General features: G+C 35.1%; 2 protein-coding genes and 1 pseudogene across 4 annotated transcripts; 1 reads left to right on the top strand and 2 right to left on the bottom strand.

Annotated features, from left to right (window-relative positions):
• Nucleotides 1-400: 400 nt before the first annotated feature.
• On the top strand, nt 401-7,720 carry LOC111799826 (3-hydroxyisobutyryl-CoA hydrolase 1). 2 transcript variants are annotated; one of them, XM_023683303.2, is made up of 14 exons: nt 401-568; nt 932-1,012; nt 1,384-1,452; nt 2,166-2,229; nt 2,934-3,013; nt 3,111-3,194; nt 3,714-3,798; nt 4,564-4,649; nt 5,049-5,170; nt 5,545-5,605; nt 5,770-5,868; nt 6,566-6,667; nt 7,191-7,232; nt 7,357-7,720. In XM_023683303.2, the coding sequence occupies exons 1-14, from the start codon at nt 530-532 to the stop codon at nt 7,492-7,494; spliced, it is 1,152 nt and encodes a 383-aa protein (XP_023539071.2). In that variant the 5' UTR covers nt 401-529; the 3' UTR covers nt 7,495-7,720. The 2 variants fall into 2 exon arrangements, with proteins under 2 accessions (XP_023539071.2, XP_023539070.2); XM_023683302.2 differs by having other exon boundaries at nt 929-1,012.
• A 4,565-nt stretch (nt 7,721-12,285) lies between these two features.
• LOC111799825 (E3 ubiquitin-protein ligase PUB23-like) lies at nt 12,286-13,715 on the bottom strand. The gene has a single exon (XM_023683301.2). It carries the CDS (start codon nt 13,593-13,595, stop codon nt 12,351-12,353), a length of 1,245 nt encoding a protein of 414 aa, XP_023539069.2. The 5' UTR covers nt 13,596-13,715; the 3' UTR covers nt 12,286-12,350.
• Nucleotides 13,716-17,267: 3,552 nt separating this feature from the next.
• On the bottom strand, nt 17,268-19,724 carry LOC111800722 (DAR GTPase 2, mitochondrial-like; annotated as a pseudogene). Its single transcript, XR_015422298.1, has 7 exons — nt 19,465-19,724; nt 19,067-19,170; nt 18,446-18,506; nt 17,981-18,125; nt 17,768-17,854; nt 17,506-17,576; nt 17,268-17,360 (listed from the first exon to the last, which is right to left on the bottom strand). The product of XR_015422298.1 is annotated as a DAR GTPase 2, mitochondrial-like (transcript).
• Nucleotides 19,725-21,115: the final 1,391 nt, after the last annotated feature.

The following is a 21,115-nucleotide window of genomic DNA, read 5'->3' as shown; positions in this document are numbered from 1 at the left end:
GCGTTACGTATTAACATCACCTTCACAATTTAAAAAACTCATCCAAATGGGAGAGGTTTTCAGGCCCTTGTAAGAAATGATTTATCCTCTCTCCAACCGATGTGGGATCGTTCATATGACTCAATGACTCGAACAAACACGAACCATGAGGGTTAGATTTTGTTTTTAAATTTCATTCGAGTTAGGTTGGATTTTAACTTTGTTCTCGTTGGGACAACTTGACCAAACTCGACCTGTATGAACATATTTAATTCAACCTAACTCACCAAAGAATTAAAAATATTTAATTTTTATAGTAGGTTTTAGTGATGTGTGGGGACTATGATAATTTAATTATTAATGCAATTTATATTTGAGATATAATATGATCCATTTAAATAATTAAAAAAAATGTGGAAGAATTTCTATAACATGCAGCCATAATCCTCGCTTGGAAGAATGGCGGCAAACTGAATCGTTAGCTATTTAGCTTCCACACTCATCTCTTTCCTATTTCATTTTGTTGAACCAGAGGTAGCATCTGCGAGCAATGGCGTCCTGGAATTCTACCGGAATTGATGAAGATCAGGTCTCTCTCTCGCTCTCTTCATCTCTATTTATCGTGCTTGTACAGATTGAACAATGGCCGTTTTTCTGAAGCTATTGAAATCCATGTCGAACTCGGCTAGGATTTGTAATTTCATTAGCTTTTAAGTGATCGAGTTTTCTCACGAATCTGACGGATAATCCGTTATCACATTGAAGCTCTTTTGACGTTTGTCGTTTATGTTTGTTCGTTTGCTGTAACTTTTAAGTAAAGGAGGCTATAGACACTGAAAATTTTCTGAGAATTTAGAATCGTCGTACAAAATATGGTGCTTATTAGCTTAGTTGTTTTCTATGGAGATGTTGATGATCATACATTTTTCAGATGTTAATTTCTTTGCAGCAGGTTTTAGTGGAAGAGAAGCGGTTTGCGAGGATATTGACTTTAAACAGACCTAAGCAGTTAAATGCTATCTCATTCACAATGGTGAGGCTTGCGATATCTCCACTTTAAGCGTAGTCTCGTGATTTTCTATTGACGTTAATTTTATCTAAGTTCGAGAAAATTGTCGGTCTATTTGTTACTTCAGTCATGGATTAGCAATAATTGGACTATCTGGTCCTTGCTGGTTAACAAATTATATTCCATAAGTACCTAATTCTTGGGCTCAAGAACTCTGTATCTTGTTATTTACAAGCATTATGTGTCCCAATGTGAGTTTTGACAAGCCTGATGCCTCGTGGTTTAAAGTTCTATCTCCAAGATTTGGGTAGAATCGACAAAGCAATGGGAGTGTTCATAACTGAGAAACTAGATAAACGCTCTGTTTAGTGTTTTTCTTTTATTATTCAATCCAGGTTTCTCGGCTATTGGAACTCTTTTCTTCCTATGAGACAGAGCCCAGTGTGAAACTTGTGGTTGTCAAGGTATTTAACTTCTCCATCAACAATTTTTATATATTGCTGTCATGTCCATTTTATCTTATTGTTCACCTACTGCTTCCATCGTTATCTTGTTCAAATGGAATTGTTCAATTACCTTAATGGAAAATATTGGAGGCGAAAGCATGACACTTACAAAGGGATCCTGTCCATGCCATGTTCTAAACCTTAACTAACCATGCAACCATGAATTTTTCGGAAGACAAGAGCGTTATTTATTTTTTAATTTCGTACTTAGCTGTGTAAAGTTCTTATCTTATCCATTTCAATACTAAATTCAAACAAGTGGGATCTTCATATTTTATCAAAACCAAGTAATTATCCCACACAGCATGCAAATTCGGTCACAAAAACAGTCTAAAATGAAGATTTCCCTCGTTATCATTATCCTTGTTGGTTTTCTTTGGGTTTCTTTGCATCCCACCTTTGTAGGTAAGAATGAGAATGATGATTTGATGAATTATATTCTAGTTGATGAGTTGGTTTATTATGATAGTCCGTAGAATGATCAATTAATACTAGAAAATGCTGTTTATTACACAGTATAATGAAGGCTACTGATGTAAATGACAATATGAAGGGCATGATCATTTGTTCTGTTTTCTATGAAGCATTTGGTCGCAGTTATATTTAACCGTTTCCCTCTTCTTATGATTCTCAGTGTATTTACTGATAATAAATAATTTGTGAATTATTAGGGTAAAGGAAGAGCATTTTGTGCTGGGGGTGATGTATCGGCTGTGGCTCATGCCATTAAAGAGAGTAAGTTTCTCTTTACTGCACAATCCACAGCGTCAATTAATCCCGAGCACCTAATGGATGCTTGAGACAGAGGATTTTACATTTTTTTTTTACATGTCTGTCATCTAGTCTAGGATAGCTGTGCAGAAGTTAACTTGTGATGTCCCACATTGGTTGGGGAGGAGAACAAATCACCCTTTATAAGGGTGTGGAAACCTTCCCCTAGCAGACGCGTTTTAAAGCCTTGAGGGGAAGCCCGAAAGGGAAAGCCCAAAGAGGACAATATCTACTAGCGGTGGATTTGGGTTGTTACAAATGGTATCAGAGCCAGTCACCGTACGATGTGCCGGCCTTCTCGCTGTTCCCCGAAGGGGGGTAGACACGAGGCGGTGTGCCAATAAGGATGCTGGGCCCCAAAGGGGGTGGATTTGGGGGCAGTCCCACATCGATTGGATAAAGGAACGAGTGCCAGCGAGGACGCTGGGCCCCGAAGGGGGGTGGATTGTGATGTCCCACATTGGTTGGGGAGGAGAACAAATCACCCTTTATAAGGGTGTGGAAACCTTCCCCTAGCAGACGCGTTTTAAAGCCTTGAGGGGAAGCCTGAAAGGGAAAGCCCAAAGAGGACAATATCTGCTAGCAGTAGATCTAGGTTGTTACATAACTTGATAATACACAACAGCATTTATATTTAGCTAATCATAATCCTGGTTTCTGTGAGTTAGGTGAATGGAGGAAAGGTGCTCACTTCTTCCAGAAACAATACACCTTAAATTATTTGTTGGCAACTTTCAGTAAGCCACAGGTAACTTTGGTTGCTGAAGTTCTGGTCGTTTTAGTCTATAATGACTTTTACTTGATATTATGTTTAACTTCCATTGATTGCTTGAATATTTTTCAAGGTTTCTCTTCTGAATGGTATTGTCATGGGAGGAGGAGCCGGTGTTTCAATACATGGTAGATTCCGTGTTGCAACAGAGAAATCGGTATATTATCTAACTGAAGCTCTGAACTTTTGGTCCTTGAATTATTGATCTAGTGCCCACCTTTTACAGTTTAAATTTAGAATTTTGAAGTAGGTTATTCTTCACCCTCATTTTTATTTATCTTTTAAGTAGCGAAATTTAGAACATGGATAATATCTTCAATTTTTGGCTTTCCTAAAATATTTTACTTGCTTCTTCATTGGAATAATATTTAGTAAGTAAGCTGCAAAAAGAGTGTTCTTTTTCTCTCTTTCTTTTCTAAAGAGTTGCTAATTTAGCTCTTTAAAGAATTTATTGGTAGGGACAAAAAGTAGAGCTTTTGAAGTTGTGTAGAATGCTTGGAAGAGAGGTTTTGTTTTTTTTTTTTTTAATTGTGTAGATTTAGAAATTTAAGGATGTCGAAATATCATTCTAATCTGGTACTTATATACTGTAGGTGGAGTTTGTTTCTGTTTCTTCCATTCTTCAATCTCATTAGGAAAAAGGGAATACATTAATATGGCAACTTACCTTTTGCAGATTTTTGCAATGCCCGAAACTTCTTTAGGACACTTCCCAGATGTTGGTGCTTCTTATTACTTGCCAAGACTCCGGGGATTTTTTGGTATTACTAGTTATCCTAACCTAGACACTCCTTTTTCCAGTGTGTAAGTGTATGTATTTTTTAATACTGAGCCTTAGTGGACATGCACATCAAAGCATACACTATGGATAATTTTACTTACTGACCAAACAAATCTAGCGTCCTCCTTAGATGAGCTCGTGGCTTAGTCAAGTTGAACCAAGTTGCATTTGTGTCCCCACTTTCCTCTTGAGATTCATTTTGGTTATAGCTAGGTACAGAATGATCCAGCAATGAAGTATTTCTTTGTTAACTTGAAGTTGAAGTGAGGAGAGAATGAAAGGGATAGGTTCCACTGGCAAGTACAAATTGATCATTAACCTCGAAAGAGGCATCAGTTAAGTTGCCTCAATATCCAAATTCAACTTGTTCCCTGGTTCCAGTCAGAGACCGCAGTGGCTTCTCTTGTTCTTTCAACCATTTTTCCATTTCAATTATGGTGTAGAGAAGAAATCATTATTCGCCCTCGCTATTACCTTTTCTAACTCCATTTGATTTCAGTATAGAGAATGACAATTGTAGTTCACTGGTTTAATTGAATGCTTGATTTTTAGGGATGATTTCTTATGTTGCTCGAACCAGCTGGAATATAGAGGAAATGAACAGACTTTATCTTGGCTAAGAGCATTTCCAATTCTCCACCCTACCCTAAAATATTTTCCATCTGATGGTTAATGTAGCGAAAATTCCTTGTGCTTGGAGGTACTCTATTTATTATGTCTTATTCTTTTGCTAAAACTTTTGCAGGCGAATATGTTGGCCTAACAGGTGCCAGGTTGGATGGTGCTGAAATGCTTGCATGTGGCCTTGCTACTCACTTTGTCCCTTCAGAGGTATACTAACTCCTAAATTTCTATGATGCTCAAATGTTTAGCAGCAAAAAAGAAAGATATCCCCTATTTAGGTGAAGAACTGTTTCAAGAAGTTATAATATTGTATAGGTTTTTTGACAACACGTCATAGATTATAAGGTGGTTGTTTCCTAGCATTAGTTTAGGTATATATCAGACATTTGATACCCTTGGTTATTTCAAAGATAAAAATGGTTGATTGCTTGGAGATAATAATTTTCAGTTATACCATGTTTTGTTTGATTTATACCATATTATGTACGTGGGATGTGTTCCTCAGTACCTACATCTCAGGTGTTTTCTCTTAATCTCGAGCATCTAGTACTTTATTTAAGAGAGAATAACTTCCTCTTCCTTTTTGTTGCTCCAATCAATGACCAGAGATTGTCGCAATTAGAGGAAGCACTATGCAGAGCAGATACAAGTCAACCAAGCATCATCTCTGCAATTATTGATAAGTTCTCCCAGACACCAATTCTTCACGAGCAAAGTGCTTATAACCGGTGTGACTCCATCTTTGATTTATTGTTTTTTTCCTTGAGCGCTAATACCAAATTTTCTTAATGCAAAAATTCTAGGCAATGATTTTATCACTTTGAATATTTATATTTATAGTGTTTCCTATCAAAATCCTTTTGAGCTGAGTAATGTCCTATTGAGCTCTTCCTAGTTAAAATTTTGTATTTGTATAAATTTCAAAAGAACATTTTATTCCCAACTTTTTCAAAACTACCATCCACCTAAAAGTAATCAATCCCTTCACACTATTATTGTAATACATCTTCATCTTTCCAACTTGTTAAATTTGACAGATTTAGAAGTTCAATTTTAAAGAAAATGTGGTTCTCAAACGCAGTGAACTTCCGTGTTGTAACAGGTTGGATGTTATTGATAAGTGCTTCTCCCGAAGAACAGTAGAAGACATTTTGGCTGCTCTTGTAAGCTGATGTGGAGAACACAACATCTTCTTGCCGCTTGTGTTCTTTATAATTTGACTCGCATTTTCTTATTTTTCTTGTAGTTCTTTGGATATTGCATGAGCATGGTTATTGGAGGGATCGTTTCATTTAACCAATTGTAATCTGATGCTTTGCTCTTGTAGGAAGAGGAGGCCCTGAAAAAGAAAGATAATTGGATCAATTCAACAATTCGAGACTTGAAGAAGGCATCACCAACAAGTCTTAAAATCTCTTTGAGATCGGTGTGTAACAATTCTAACAAGTTTCGAACAGTCTCTTTCTTTGAAGGACTGCTGCACAGGATATGAATTTTGATGATTGACAGCCTTAGTTATTGGGATTCCTTCAACACATATGTGCGGGCAACTGCTGTCACATTTTCTTGTTGAAAGCGGTTGTTAGGTTGATTACACCATTTAGAGTCTTACATCTATTGAGAATTGTTGAGAGGGAGTCCCACATTGGCTTATTTAGGAAATGATCATGGTTATAAGTAAGGAATACATCTCCATTGGTATGAGGCCTTTTGGGGAAGCCCAAGTCAAACCCATGAGAGCTTATGCTCAAAGTGGACAATATCATACCATTGTGGAGATTCGTAATTCCTAACAAGGTCTATGCCTCCTCGGTAAAACTAGAAAATATCAGAGTGATCTACATGTATGGGGCACGATAGGGAAATCCTTGAAGGCAAAATGCCAAGGGGGAGTACAAAAAAAAAAAAAAAAAAAAAAACATTCAAATTGGGACAAACAACAAATCCATTGAGTAGTTTTGAGATGATTTAGATACAGCATTCCGAGAGAAAGCAATAAGAAGAACTAACTGCCAAATATCTTGTGACCTTTCATTCTCTAAAACATTCTCTCCTCTTTCTTGCCACCAAAATTTTGAAATTTCCATCAATGAACTTACTATGGTCTTTTTCTGGAATGACAGATAAGAGAAGGCAGACTTCAAGATACTGGTCAGTGTCTCATTCGTGAGTATAGAATGGCCTGTCATGTCATGCGAGGGGAAGTCAGCGAAGATTTCATTGAGGTCTTCCACTGACTGTTTTATCTCCACATTTTTTACATTTTTTTGTGAGATCTCACATAGGTTGAGGAGGAGAACGAAACATTCTTTATAAGAGTGTGGAAACCTCTCCCTAATAGACGCGTTTTAAAAACCTTGAGGGAAAGCCCGGAAGGGAAAACCTAAAAAGGACAATATCTACTGGCGGTGGATTCGGGCTTGTTATAAATGATATCAGAGCCAGACACCGAGCGATGTGTCAACGAGGAGGTTGAGCCACGAAGGGGGGTGGACACAAGGTGGTGTGCCAGCGAGGACGCTGAGCCCTGAAGGGGGGTGGATTGTGAGATCCCACCTCGGTTGGGGAGGAGAACAAAACATTCTTTATAAGGGTGTGGAAACCTCTCCCTAGCAGACACGTTTTAAAAACCTTGAGGGGAAGCCTAGAAGGGAAAGTCTAAAGAGGACAATATCTGCTAGCGGTGGACTTAGGCTGTTATATTTCTATTATCTACTCGAGATCATGATGCCGTTTCATTAAATGCAGGGTTGTAGAGCTTTACTGTTGGATAAAGATCGGAACCCGAAGGTATATGCGGGTGTAGACATCTACATCTTCGAAATCTCTTGCTTGTTATTCGGGATTCTCGAATGTACATTCTTAAAAGTTTATCCAACCTTTATCTGATCTCATCTTTTATATTCTTCTTTAGTGGGAACCCTCAAAGCTGGGGCTTGTCACTGATGCAATGGTTGAGAGGTACTTCTCTAGGATTGAAGACGAAGAGTGGGAAGACCTAAAGCTCCCTGCAAGACCCAACTTGCCTGCTTCAGCCACTTCAAAGCTCTAGTTACCATGAGTTTGCAACTTACTCAGTTAATATATATTAGTACTTTGCTAGTTGTTTATGTCTATACATGGTGGTGGGTAAGACTGTTGGAAATAAGCCTTCCTCAATGAGGAATCAATAATTGATTTAATGTATTCTAAAATCAATGAACATACGTAAAATAATGTATTCATAATAAAATTTCAATTTTACACCATGCTATAAATGATAACATTGTCCTTTGTTATTTCTTGTGAACCTATTTTCTATTGACGCAGGAGAGAGGGAAATATCACATCATCCATCCACAGATACCGCTTAAGCTGTGATAAAGGTATTCTAAATTTTCTACCGAGCATTATGGATTGTACATTCCTTTCAACTTCAAACATCAATGAAATTTTATTACGTTGAAGGAATGACCTTAATTACATCGGTGTGATTATTAGAGATATTTGTGTAACCTCATTAAATAAGAAAAATAGTTAGACTTCCCTAATTTATGTGTAACCTCATTACCTAGTATCGAGAGATTTAGTTAGCTTTTTTGTAGTATTAAACACACATGTATCTCTCTGAAAAATTAAAAAGAAATGTGAGCAAGCTAATTTATGCTTACAATGTATCCTTTATATATATATATATATATATATATATACATATATTGTAGAGCCATTCATGTTTCACCAATAATCCCTACAAGAACAGGAACCATCTTTGAAATGGTGGAAACGGTTTCGATCTCTCACCGTTATCTACCTTTTGTAAATCTTTATTGTAGTATGACAATCTGAGCAAGCTTAAGTATGAGATCTCACATCGGTTGGGGAGGAGAACGAAGTATTCTTTACAAGGGTATAGAAACCTATCCCTAGCAGACGCGTTTTAAATAACTTTGAGGGGAAGCCCGAAAGGAAAAGTCCAAATAGGACAATATTTGCTAGCGGTGAGCTTGACTATTACACTAAGGTTCTTCAGGATAACAATTCTTCCCCCTAACTTAGATTTCAATAAGCCATAAAGCTAGTTTTTCGCTATGTTAAGAAACCGATTCTTCCTTCTTATTATCATCAAAGTTGAGTAAACTTCTGAGATATCTGCAACTTAGCCTGCCAGCTTCAGCTTCTCTCTAACTTGTCTAAGCATCATAAATATTTCAGTTGTTTCTGGGTACGAATAATCTCCCGCCAGAAATGAATGTGGGGCATTATCGATCGAACTGCAACCAGGTGTTTTCTGAACTCCTGTCTGATTCATCAATTCTCTAATCTTTTTTCACTTCATTCCACACTTTCCTTCTTGCATAAATGTTGGAGAGCAAAATGTAAACTCCATCATTTGTTGGTTCAAGTTTTAGCAGGCATCTTAGCCGCTTCCTCCCCAAGCTCAATATTGTTATATACTCGTTAAGCACCAAGCATAGAGCCCCAGATTGCACCATTTGGTTCTAAAGACATTACTCAGATAAATTCCCGAGCTTCTGCCAAACAACCCTCTCTACATAAAAAATCCAGCATGAACGGATAATGCTCTTACTTAGGTCTGATTTGTTGAGGATTGTTGAGAGAGAGTCCCACATTCATGAGTTTAGGTAAGGAATGTTAGGTTATGGAGCTTATTTATAGCTTGGTCAACGGTTATATCCGGTAAAGCTATATTTGGTAAAGCTATATCCGGTAGAGCTATATATGGTAAATAGCTATATATATAGTAGATGGTTAAGTTATACGTAGAGTAGATGCTTAAATCTGGTAAAGCTATATACAGTAAACTGAACTATATATATATCCCGTAGAGAGCTTTGAAATGTACTTTCTATTCTCTGTAATTCTCTGTGACTGTACATACGTGAAGTCATCAATAAAAAAAATCCTTTTAGCCAGAGTTCTCCTTGCACTTTTCTCTATCCTGTTCTTTGTGTTCATCTAGATCGCGTGTGCGTTGTTGTGCGATCCTAACAAGGAATACATCTTCACTGGTATGAGGCTTTTTAGGGAAGCCCAAAACAAAGCCACGAGAGGTTATATCATACCATTGTGGAGATCCGTGATTCCTAACGTGATTCATTCCATAAAAAGCTCCCATTTCATGTAATTGCTCTCTGCCCTCTTGATCTAACCCTGCGTAGCTGCAGGCACTCAGTACCTCTATCATCTTAAGGCTGTCATTTGCATTAGATGGAACCGGGTGAGAGCCTCCCTGCCGAGGCCGTGTAGGGCAAGATCAATTATCATAGAATTCCATGAAATCACTTTTCGACATCCCATCAAAGATTCGGTTGGCAACCAATTCCCTGATTAACTGCATCGCTCTATGATTCTGCTGTTCTCGACATAACCAAAAATAAAAGTCGACCAAGCATACACGTCTCTTTCAGACAAATGATCAATACTTGCTTTGCAGGGTTTAGCTCCCCACATTTTGCATACATATCAACCAAAGCACGGTTAGGAATCACGAAACGCCACAATAATATGATATTGTCCACTTTGAGCATAAGCTCTCGTGACTTTACTTTTAGTTTCCCCAAAAGGCCTCATTCTAATGGAGATGTATTCTTTACTTATAAACTTATGATCAACTCCTTAATTAGTCGATGTGGGACTCCCCACCAACAATCCTCCCCTTGAACAAAGTATACCATAGAGCCTCCCCCGAGGCCTATGAAGCCCTCAAACAACCTCCCATTAATTGAAGCTTGACTCCTTTGGAGACCTCAAACAAAGTATACCCTTTGTTCGACACTTGAGTCACTTTTGACTACACTTTCGAGTCTCACAACTTCTTTGTTCGACATTTTAGGATTCTATTGACATGGCTAAGTTAAGGGCATAACTCTGATAACATGTTAGGAATCACGAACCTTCACAATGGTATGATATTGTCCACTTTGAGCATAAGCTCTCGTGGTTGTACTTTGGGTTTTCTCAAAAGGTCTTATTCCAATGGAGATTTATTCTTTATTTATAAACTCATGATCAACCCCTTAATTAGCCGATGTAGGACTCCCCACCAACAATCCTCAACAAGCACTTCCCAAACACATCTCAAATTCTCGTACCCATCTCTGGAATTCGAGAATGCAGCTTCATTCCAACGCCCAAACCTTTCAATTGAGCACAAGCCAATACAAGTGTTGCCATGGTCATTTCATCGGGGTAAACCCATCTTCCTCCATTTTTCTCATACAGAAGAAATGCCTCATTAGGACAATGGTTTTTCGTACAGCCACTAATCATCGAAGTCCAAAAACTTCGTTTCTATATGACCCAGTTTCTCAATCAAAACCTTCGCAGAGTTCAAATCCCCACAGGCAGCATACATAGTTAACAATGTGGTTTCTATGTACAGGTCGGAATCAAGCATTTACTTCCCAACTTTGAGTTCCAATGAAAGGGCACAAACCTTCAGCAGTGAAGGAAATGTGAATCTATCAGCAACATTTCTCGACCATTGAAGCATCTCAAAGTAACTTTGGAGTGCCCTTCTCGGCATGTTGGAATTCACAAGGCCTCTCAACATGGTGTTCCAAGTAAGTATATCTAACTCTTGAGTGTGTGAAAAAAACTGAATAAGCATAGGCAAGACCAGGCGAGCCCATTGAGAGGACATGGGCAATGAGCTTGTTAAGTGATGGCTTATGGTGGATGAAGCCACTAACTACCATTTGTGCATGAAATTGCTGAAATTTTGTTGATTGTGTCCGTTTTGTTGATTTGTTCTAAGATGGGAAAGATAGGGTTTGGTTTTTGGTTGATTTTGAGACTGTTTTGGAGTGGGCTGGTTTGTAAGAAATATATGAAGGAATCTCTTGACCATAACGAATTTGTGTTCTAACAGTTGATCCCACTCGATTGGAGAGGGAAACAAAACATTCCTTATAAGGGTGTGAAAATCGTTTTCTAGTAGACGCGTTTTAAAACCGTGAGGCTGACGGCAATACATAATGGGCCAAAGTGGACAATATCTACTAGTAGTGGGCTTGAGATTTTACAAATGATATCAGAGCCAAACACCGGACAATGTACTAGATAGGACGTTGGACCCCAAGGGGTGGATGATGAGATCGTAATAACTTAAATATAACCCGTCCTTTATTTTTCTACCGACACACCCATGAATTACCTCATTAAATTACTTCCAACACTTCAAGTCTGTTGAGTAAATTAGTTGGGTTGGTGGGATATAATCAATGCTGATATGCACTTTGTTCTTGCTTCCAGCAGAAGCACTTTATTTTAAATGATTTGATGAAGTGGGGTTTCACTATGTGTTTGAGGTAAAATGAGTAGAATTGCAAAGAAAGATAGATATTAAACCCTTTTTTTTCCCTTAATACGTTGATGTTTATTAGTATTACGGCCAATTACGTTATTTCAAGTGCCCAAAATTAAAATATTAAACCAATATATATCCTTCATCAGCCCCCTTTTGTAAATTTAATGGTTTTTTTTTTTTTTTTTTTTTTTGTTGTTATTTTTTTGTTTTTTTAGTTTGTTAAAAATTAAATTTGTCTAATAAAATTAACCTAAAGTAAGCATTTTCGAGAATTTATGATACAAATAAATTATGTCTAATAGAAATCGTATCTTTTTAATTTAGTATCTATTAAGTCTGTTCATTAAAAAAACGTACAATATTCTGAACACATTTTAGATATAAAAATGAAATGATCGATAAACTCGAAAACCCATTCTACAAAAACCCATAAACTCGAAAACAAAAATCAAATCATGTATTAGAAACCACCCAATTCAATTACTATATATTCCAAAAAAAAAAAAAAAAACCAATTAACTTTGAGCAAAAATGTGACAAAAAAATACTTAATTTTCCTTTCCCTATGGTATGTTGATTTGTTTAGGAAGAACAATATATCATTCAATATTCACAAACATCAAATAATTCTTCAACTCACTTGGAAAACAAGGGCTACGCCTCCATGAGCTCCCATGCATCTTCAAAATCTTGATGGCCTTCTCCTTCGTCGAACTCCGGCCACCGCCACCGCCACCGCCACCGCCGCCGTCCATGTGCAATATCATCATCAGCTTCTTCACTACCCCACAAGCCATCATCTCTTCCACAACCCTTTCCTTGGGGTGAAAACTACTAATCCAAAGCAAAATCTTCACTCCCATTTTTGTTGCTACGTTTGAAACATTCAAAATCTTCTTAGTCACAGCTGCAATTCCCATCCCATGTTCCACTAAAGCCAATCTCCCCTCTGCACATTCACACAAACTCTGCAGAATCTGCAGCATTCGCTCGCATTTCGATCGACCCGACTCCGGTAAGAGCTCGATGAGGATGCACACAGCACCGGCCTCGATCGCCTTCACTCGACTCCTCTTTGACAATGCTAAAATTTCCATCATTACATCCAATGCGCACGAGCTTGCCTTTGTGGAGAATTCGTCTGATACAAGCTCCAACAATGGCTTGAAGAAATCAATCCCCTGTTCTTCCAAAACAGAGCCCCAACTGAAATTGGTGTTCTTAGCAATATTTCTTAGGATTTTCACAGCGTAAAAACGGCCTTCAGCACTTCCCCTTTGAAGAACAATAGCGATGGATTTCATCAATTCTTCTCTCTTAGACATTTCGTCGAACAGTTTGTCTTCGCTCGAAATCGGAAGCTGAGACAACACTCCCACAGCCTCTTCACAAGCTTCAAACGTCCAAAAATCAGAACAATCAATGAGAATTTGAACGACAACATTCACAACAATTCCAATCCCATTCAATCGAACAAATTCCGATTTCATCTCATCGCTCGTTTCAATCATCGATCTCAATTTCCTCAACGAACTCACCTTGAATGGAGAAGACTCAACAGTCGCAAGCAGCGATCGAACTTCCTCGATCGTCGCCGGCGACGCAGAAGAATCAGTAATCTTCCAAGCGAGAATGAGGCGTTTGAGATTGAGATTAGGAGTGATGACGAAGTCGCCGGCGGCGAGGGTCTGCATCGTCGCCGGACAGGTCTTGTTGTTGTAAGTGAAGAGCCATTTTTCGATGCTTTTTCTCTCGTAGGTGACGCCGGTGGAGATGGTGACGGGATCCTCCATGAGCTCCATGGAAATCGGGCATCCAAAAAGAGGAGGAAAATCGGAATCCATTGATGAATGAAGCGAAGCAGAAGGCTTTGATCTGCAAAAAGCTTCATTCAATGGCGAGAGAGAAGAAGAGGATCTTATAGGGAACAGTTCGTGAGGTGACGTCAATAAGCCAAGAAGAAAGTCTAAAGTTATTGTTTTATTTTATTTTTTCGAAAATTATATGTTAAATTACAAATTTAACCCTTAATTTGTATTCATAGTTTTAAGGGTAAAAATTAATTTATATGGGTATTAATTCTTTATAATTATTTTATTTGAAATTATAACTTCTAAAATTACTAAATTTTAATTTTTTTTATATAATTTAATCTAAACTATATAAAAAAAATTGGAAGTCCAATAAAAACTATTTGTTACGCTATATATCGGAAGCAAAAGGAAATGTTATGTATTATATTTTTTATTATTGCAATTTGACCCTTCAATTTTCGGCATTTATCGAGCTCATAAATTGAACAAAAAAATAATAGGTATTTTTTTATATTTTTTTTAAAAAATTAAAGGTATTATTGAAAATTCATTGTACCTTTTACAAAATTTAAGAGTATTTTTATTAATTTAGCCGAAAAAAACAATATAAATTATTGTTAAATAATTGTTGTAGAGGTTATTGAGTACCAAAAATTAATTTATGACCAAATTTTTCTATAAAAGGGTACAAAATAAACAAATAAAAAAATAAAAAAATAAAAAAGTTGGGTTAAATGTGAAATTAAAGCAAATTGAAAGTACCAAAACAAAATAAATGCAAGGTTGGGGGAGTTGACTTTGGAATAGGGGCAGTATTGTAAATTGAATTGCATCTAAAGGACTTGCCGGGCTTAACTTAATTTTATACGTATTTTCATATTTATTTATTTATTCATTCATTCAAACCCAAAATGTGGGGAAAAATTTATTAATTATTCTTCTCTGACAGTTAGGCAGACTCTATTCCCTCTCTTTTTTTTTTAATTAATCTAAATTATTATTTTAAAAGAATAATAAACCATTTATTAATTTAAAACAGTAGTAATACTCCTAAAAGTCGATCCCTCTCTCACACAATTATTTCTGATTATTATAATTTTCGGATTAAACAATAAATAAATAAGCATGAGATTATTTTTCTTTTTTTTTTCTTCACAAAAATTTAAAAAAAAAATTATTTTCCTCTAGCCCAGATATTATAATTGAAATATAAAAAGCAAAAGCTCGAATTATGCTTCGAAATTACTATAACCTTATGGTAAATTTCTCAAAAAAATTTTAGGTAATAAAAGAATTTGAACATTTGACCTTATATCTTAACTAGTTCGATTTTGTTTTAATGAGCTAATGTCTAAAATTTTATTTTCATATATTCCCGTAGTGAATATATTAGACTTTTAGACGCCATACATTATATAAAACATAAAAAGGCAAGGAAGGTTGTTAAAATAAGCTTATTATATGATAAATAAATTAAAAAAACAAAAAGAAATCATAGAGAAAATGAAAAAGTAGGAAGCAAATGATGAAAGGGAGAAGTAACCCATTTAGACACTCAAAGTTTGGTTTGAATGGGCAAAGTTTAGCTAAACATTTAGGAGATCTAAGCTAAAACTAAATGAATTAAAGTCAAATTAATTATTATTCCTAAGTTCATGATGGTTAATCAAATATGTTTAAAAGAAGCTACATAATAAAATCAACCAAATTTCAGTAATAAATTATAAAAATAAAAGGAAGAATCAATGAATTATGTGCACGCATTTCATCTTAATTTCCATATATTTTTCTGTCTAATGTCGTGTGATGAACACATAACAAGCACACATTTGAATATAAACATTTTAAATCATTTCTATACTAAATTATAGTCAAAGATTAAGATGTCTCTGTTTGTTTGTTTTTTTTTTTTTTTTTTTTTTTTTGGTACTATTTTATATTTAAATCCAATAATTTTATTAAAACAAGTAACGAGAAAAGGATGGGAGAGTTTATTTATAAAAAAATTTAAAAAAAAAGTCAGAGATCAAATAGAGAAAATTAATAGTGGAAGAAAAAGAGAGTATTAATAAGTTTTTAAACTTTTAATTTTATTTTTAATTTTATGTTTAATGAATAGTTGTGCTATTTAAAAATTCTAGAACTTTACAACATTAACCATATAGAAATGAATTTAATTTCATAACTACTGGATTTGTTAATTTTTAAAAATATTGAATATTTGAAAAACTTTTAAAAGACGATTTTAAAATTCATTGGTCTATTAGACATAAACTTAAAGTGTACATTAGTCCCTCCTAGAAATCATGTATCTCCACACTTTTAGCATAAGCTCTCGTGGCTTTGCTTTGGGCTTCCCCAAAATGTCTCATGCCAATGGAAATAGTATTCCTCAATTATAAACTCTTGATATTCTACTAAATTAGAATATGTGGGACGCACTCCCAATAATAATCCTCAACAATCCCTTGAGGACCTCTATAAAATTGGAACATATATACACATATACATAAGCAAATATATACATATACATACATACACGTACTCTGAACTTAACTTGCTATGGGATCCAGAGGCGCCATTTCACTATCATACACATATATATACATATATATTCACTATCATATACATACAAAGACATATATACACACATAAATATACACATATATTCACTATCATATACATATACATATATATACAGATAGATACACGCATACACATTAATTTGGCACAGCTATGAAAATCAAACGCCACAACTGTGAGTGAACCAGCAATATTTGACTAACATAAATAAAAATTGGAAAGATCTCTGGTATTTTCCGGAAGATGAGGAACATATTATCAAGTTTCAAGCATAGGAATCATTATTCAAAGAAAAAAAAGAAGGGAGAAAAAACTAAGTCATAGGAACAAAGAGAAGGTGATTGGTGGGATCTAATTTATTAAGGTATGGTTGAAGAATTCAGACACAGCAATTTCTTTTCCTCACAAGAATGGAACTGATCAACTAAGGAAGGCATGAGTAAATACCTTGGAACTCCCTCCCTCTTTTCCTCTCTCCATGAGAGAATTATGAAATGAAATGAAGAAAAACAAAGAGCATGACTGACTCTCATGGATCTACTTTCCAAACAAAATATGTGATAAGGATGAATATCAAACTAGCCCAAGTAAGTGTATTTATTATAAGGACGTGGAAACCTCTCCCTAGCAAACGTGTTTTAAAAACCGTGAGGGGAAACCCGAAAAAAAAAACCCTCAAAGATGACAATATCTGCTAACAATGGGCTTTGGCCGTTACAATTTATGATGCTTCTACTGTGACTTCGGAAAGTTACTACTCAAACTTATCCGGGAATTACCTTTAATTCGCATTTTTAAGTCAAAGAAAGAGATACAAACTCTTTATTCAATGAGAAGCTTGTCTCCCAAAGGACTCTCTAGAACGAAAATTCAAAGTCAATATGACATGAGTATAGTTTAGTATTCTTTTCTTTGAAGTTGGAGATTCAAATTCTCATATCTTATTAGTACACTAATAACTAATCCCCAAATAAACTTGCATGAATTAGGTTCAGTAAAAAAAAAAAAAAAAAAAAAAAAAAAAAAAAACCAAATAGTGCTTATACCTGCGTGTGATCAGATGGATACCCCCTTTTTAGTTTCTCTGAATTTGAACAAGTTGAACACTCCAACGAGCTGTCACAGCTTCTTATATTTATCACACTTGACTTGACAGTAGTTAAGAGGCACTGTACAATTACATTTTTCCCCGACTAAGATGTCTCTAAGCCACTGCAGTTTGAGAGGAAAAACAGGATAGTTAATAGTTTCAAGATTCTCAATATCTCCGTAGTCTCTGAACTAGCAGAAATGCTACACTAGAAGGAAAAGAAACTAAGCAAGGATGATGGGTGTATAAAGCAAGCTTGGAACAGACCTCGAGGTTGAGAATCTTGGATTGCAAAATCCCTGGGTATCTAACACATAAATATTGGGATGACTGGCTATCTGTAAATCAAAGCAACTTAAAAAGAAATTTAATAACTTATACAAAACAGAAGTACACATTGTCTTTGCTTCTACAAGGATAGATGATATTTAAGCCTTGATCAATCCAAAATATGTTAATGTAAACTTTTGAATAAACACCTCAACAACTGAATCACTAACCCCAAGATAGTAAGACAACTTCGACATACCTTCAAGCTGCTGATAATTTTTGTTTCACAAGGCCGTGGAGTCACCATAGTATACTTCAACTTCCCTTTTCTGTGAGGTGAGCGATACTTCAAAATGTCATATATAGAAATTATTTCTTATTAGATGAATAACAATCATCATTCACTCGAGCAATTCCAGGATCAACTGCTCTAGAAAACTTGAATTCTGTGCAATTTAAGATATGTACTTACAGCACTAATTCTCCCAATTTGATGCAGAGAGTTGCAAGGGCCGCTTAGTGACATTTGGATTTCAAAGAAGCACCATTGTTGTGGGATGACTAGAATGACCGCTCTTCTTCAATTGTCTAACTCTAGCTTGAAGAATGTTCAAGAACTGTATGAAGTGAACCATCACCAATTGCTATTAGACCAAGAAGAGATCAACTAAGGCCAGCTCAAAAGATCGAACAAATAATGGATTGTCCCACGGTGACAAAGTATCATTTTGAATATGGGATGTATAAATTACAATTAGTTGGCACTTAATTTTGCACAAAACATGGTTAGAGAAAAGAAAAAAATGCATACACTGCCAAGACATCTGACAATTACCATCAACAGCATTTCAAAGCTGGAAAGTAAAAGGAAAATATGTTGCTCAAACAAGATAGCAATTAAAAATGAACACAAAAAGATTACATCTTAGCTCTTTACCTCCCTAATATTCTCCTAACGCCATAAGAGATGCATGGTCTTCAAAATATCTTGTCCAGTCCTATTAATAGAGTGAAGTATAAGCATGTGAAACATTGGACTAATGAATCGATTTGAATATGATTCAAACTGTAAAAGAATAAACCACCTCAAAAATGGTATATCTACTGAAGAATTAATGTTAAATGATCTTTAAGTACTAATCCTGCTTCATATACTGCAATTCTATTTTGATAAGTAACAAATATATATTTGAATCCAAAGATAACTGGAAGGTCACATAAGGTGACCGGGGAACAAACTTAAACTAAAAGGGGAAAAAATTGAAGTAAAAGTCATGTGAAAATCATAAACAATCGAAAATTTAAAAACCCCTGTATCATTGATCATAACGAGGGAAGGGAGTAAATTACGCCCCACTGGTATTTCATTTGTATCATCTCATGTTCTCCCCACAAATATCCCATAGAATAGTCATTATTATGTTCAACCAGACTTCAATGACAAATCAAATTAGCTACATTAATAACCTACAAAATCCAGAATGACTTGAAAGGAACTCCAGCAGTAAAAAATAAGCTAAAATGAACGAAAATCATGGAAGTTACAGAAATTACGAACCTCTGTCTGTAACCGATCCGCTAGGTCCGTCTTGTTCAATACAATGATTCGTTTCGTTGATGGTGAATAATTTTTCATGATTCGTATTCAGATGACATCGGAATCTGAAGAAAACAAAACAAAGCAATAACACTTAGAGGAATAAACAAACATTTAAAGTGATTCGTTACCTCCATAATTACAAACGTAATCCATCAGTTTCAATACAACTTCGTTCTTCCGAATCAAACCCCCACAAAAAAGAATAAACAATTCTATGATCCAAATAGATTGGAAAAAGAAGCGAACAGGAAATGAACTCATCGTGAACCGGCATTTCAATGAACACTTGAAGGTGCCGATACGAAATTAAACAACATGCAATAAGAGCGAATAAACAATAGTAGAAGCTAGCAAACCATAGCATCTTTAACCTCAATAACAAAATCAACCAGTGGAATTCGTTCGTTCGGTTTCCGACAGCCGTAGCCATTCTTCTCGGTTCTTCTCATCAGGTTTCCCGCGGCCATTTTAGCTCCAAAACTTCAAATCGACTTAATGATTCGGAGAACTATATAGTATCGTGCGGGTCGGTGGAAAGGATCATCTACGGCCATTTTCATGATAAATTTGAGAGACCGCCGAGGGGCGCCGCTGATGCTTGTCTAAATATCTTCGCGGCGCATCGATTGGACAAGATAAAACGATATTTTTAATTCTAATATTGTGGTTTTTAATCTTTTTATGACTTTTTCTTTTTTTAAAAAAGGTTTAATTTTTTATATTAAAATTTAGAAAAATATTTCTTCAATTATCTAATTTCCTGTTACGCTTAGGACGAATATTTATATTTTTAAATGTTTAAATTTAGTACTTAAACTTTCAATAAATCTAAAACTTATAAAGTTAATAAATAAAATAAATATTATACCTTATAAAGTTAATAAATAAAATAAATATTATACCGTCTTTCTCCGTATTTTAAAATTTTATGAGTGAGGTTAAGAGACCAATATTTAAAAAAAAAAATATAACAATAACAATAAACTAAAAGTACAAATATCAAAATAATATTTTAATTTTTTTTATTCTCGTACTTTTACCGTCATTTGAATATGGTATAAATATTATAAATATTTCTTTTCCAAAGTCGTAAAATTAGATTATGTTAAGCTCTTGATAATAATAAATAAATAGTTCGAGATAATAATCTATGTAATTGTGTTGAAATCTCTCGTGGATTATATATATATATATATAAATAAATAAATACATACATACATGCATATATATATATATATATATATATATATATATATATATATATATATATATATATATATGCTTGTAAACGTAAAGAATCGGACATAAGGTTCAGCCCAGAACAATTCTAAAAATTTCTATAACAAATATGTTATAAAATAGCAAATTTGAACATAATTTGAAGATTAAATGTCAAATCTCACTATATATATATATATATATATATATATATATATATATATATATATATATATATATATATATATATATATATATATATATATCCTTAAGATTCATATTATAAGATACAATGTATAAGGTATATACAATATTTAAGGCACCATATTATGATATTACATTAGGAGTGACAAAAATGTAAAATAATAAAGCTAAGTAGCGAGGGTTCATAAGTTCATTCATTGGGGCTCACACGGCAATAAGTTTTCAAAAGATAAAGATAGTACACACAACCAGTGGGAGGGTCTAAGTTACAGAACCAAAGAACATGGACACAATTGCTCCATGGTTGCAACAACACACTTAGATTAGCATCATTTCTACATAAGAGTGTATACAATTACGATAACGAACGTCCAGGTGCTAACCTTTGAGTTTGCCGACGGGTACACTTCCAATTTCGGGTGGCGACTCGAGGAAGGAAATTGATATCAGCTCAGATCTATATTTCTCATCTGCATCAAATTCTTTCCCTTCCACCAGATTGAGGTTTTGGCTATTGAGCTTTCCAGATGATCGCTTTGAAGAGAGAGCTGATTCTGGTTCCGAGTAAGAGATGGCGATAAGCGA

Source organism: Cucurbita pepo, chromosome 8 (genome assembly GCF_057944985.1).
Source record: "Cucurbita pepo subsp. pepo isolate OVF chromosome 8, ASM5794498v1, whole genome shotgun sequence".
Taxonomy (NCBI): Eukaryota; Viridiplantae; Streptophyta; class Magnoliopsida; order Cucurbitales; family Cucurbitaceae; genus Cucurbita; species Cucurbita pepo.
The sequence above is the reverse complement of the archived record's forward strand: the minus strand, read 5'-3'. Positions and strand labels throughout refer to the sequence as shown.

What these genes read in the sequence shown, in the direction of transcription:
- LOC111799825 (XM_023683301.2), bottom strand. Translation starts at nt 13,595, where the DNA reads ATGGATTCCGATTTTCCTCCTCTTTTTGGATGCCCGATTTCCATGGAG.
- LOC111799826 (XM_023683302.2), top strand. Translation starts at nt 530, where the DNA reads ATGGCGTCCTGGAATTCTACCGGAATTGATGAAGATCAG. An exon ending in GGCTCATGCCATTAAAGAGA is followed by an intron (nt 2,230 to 2,933) that starts GTAAGTTTCTCT and finishes TCTGTGAGTTAG; the next exon opens with GTGAATGGAGGAAAGGTGCT. An exon ending in TTAAAATCTCTTTGAGATCG is followed by an intron (nt 5,869 to 6,565) that starts GTGTGTAACAAT and finishes CTGGAATGACAG; the next exon opens with ATAAGAGAAGGCAGACTTCA.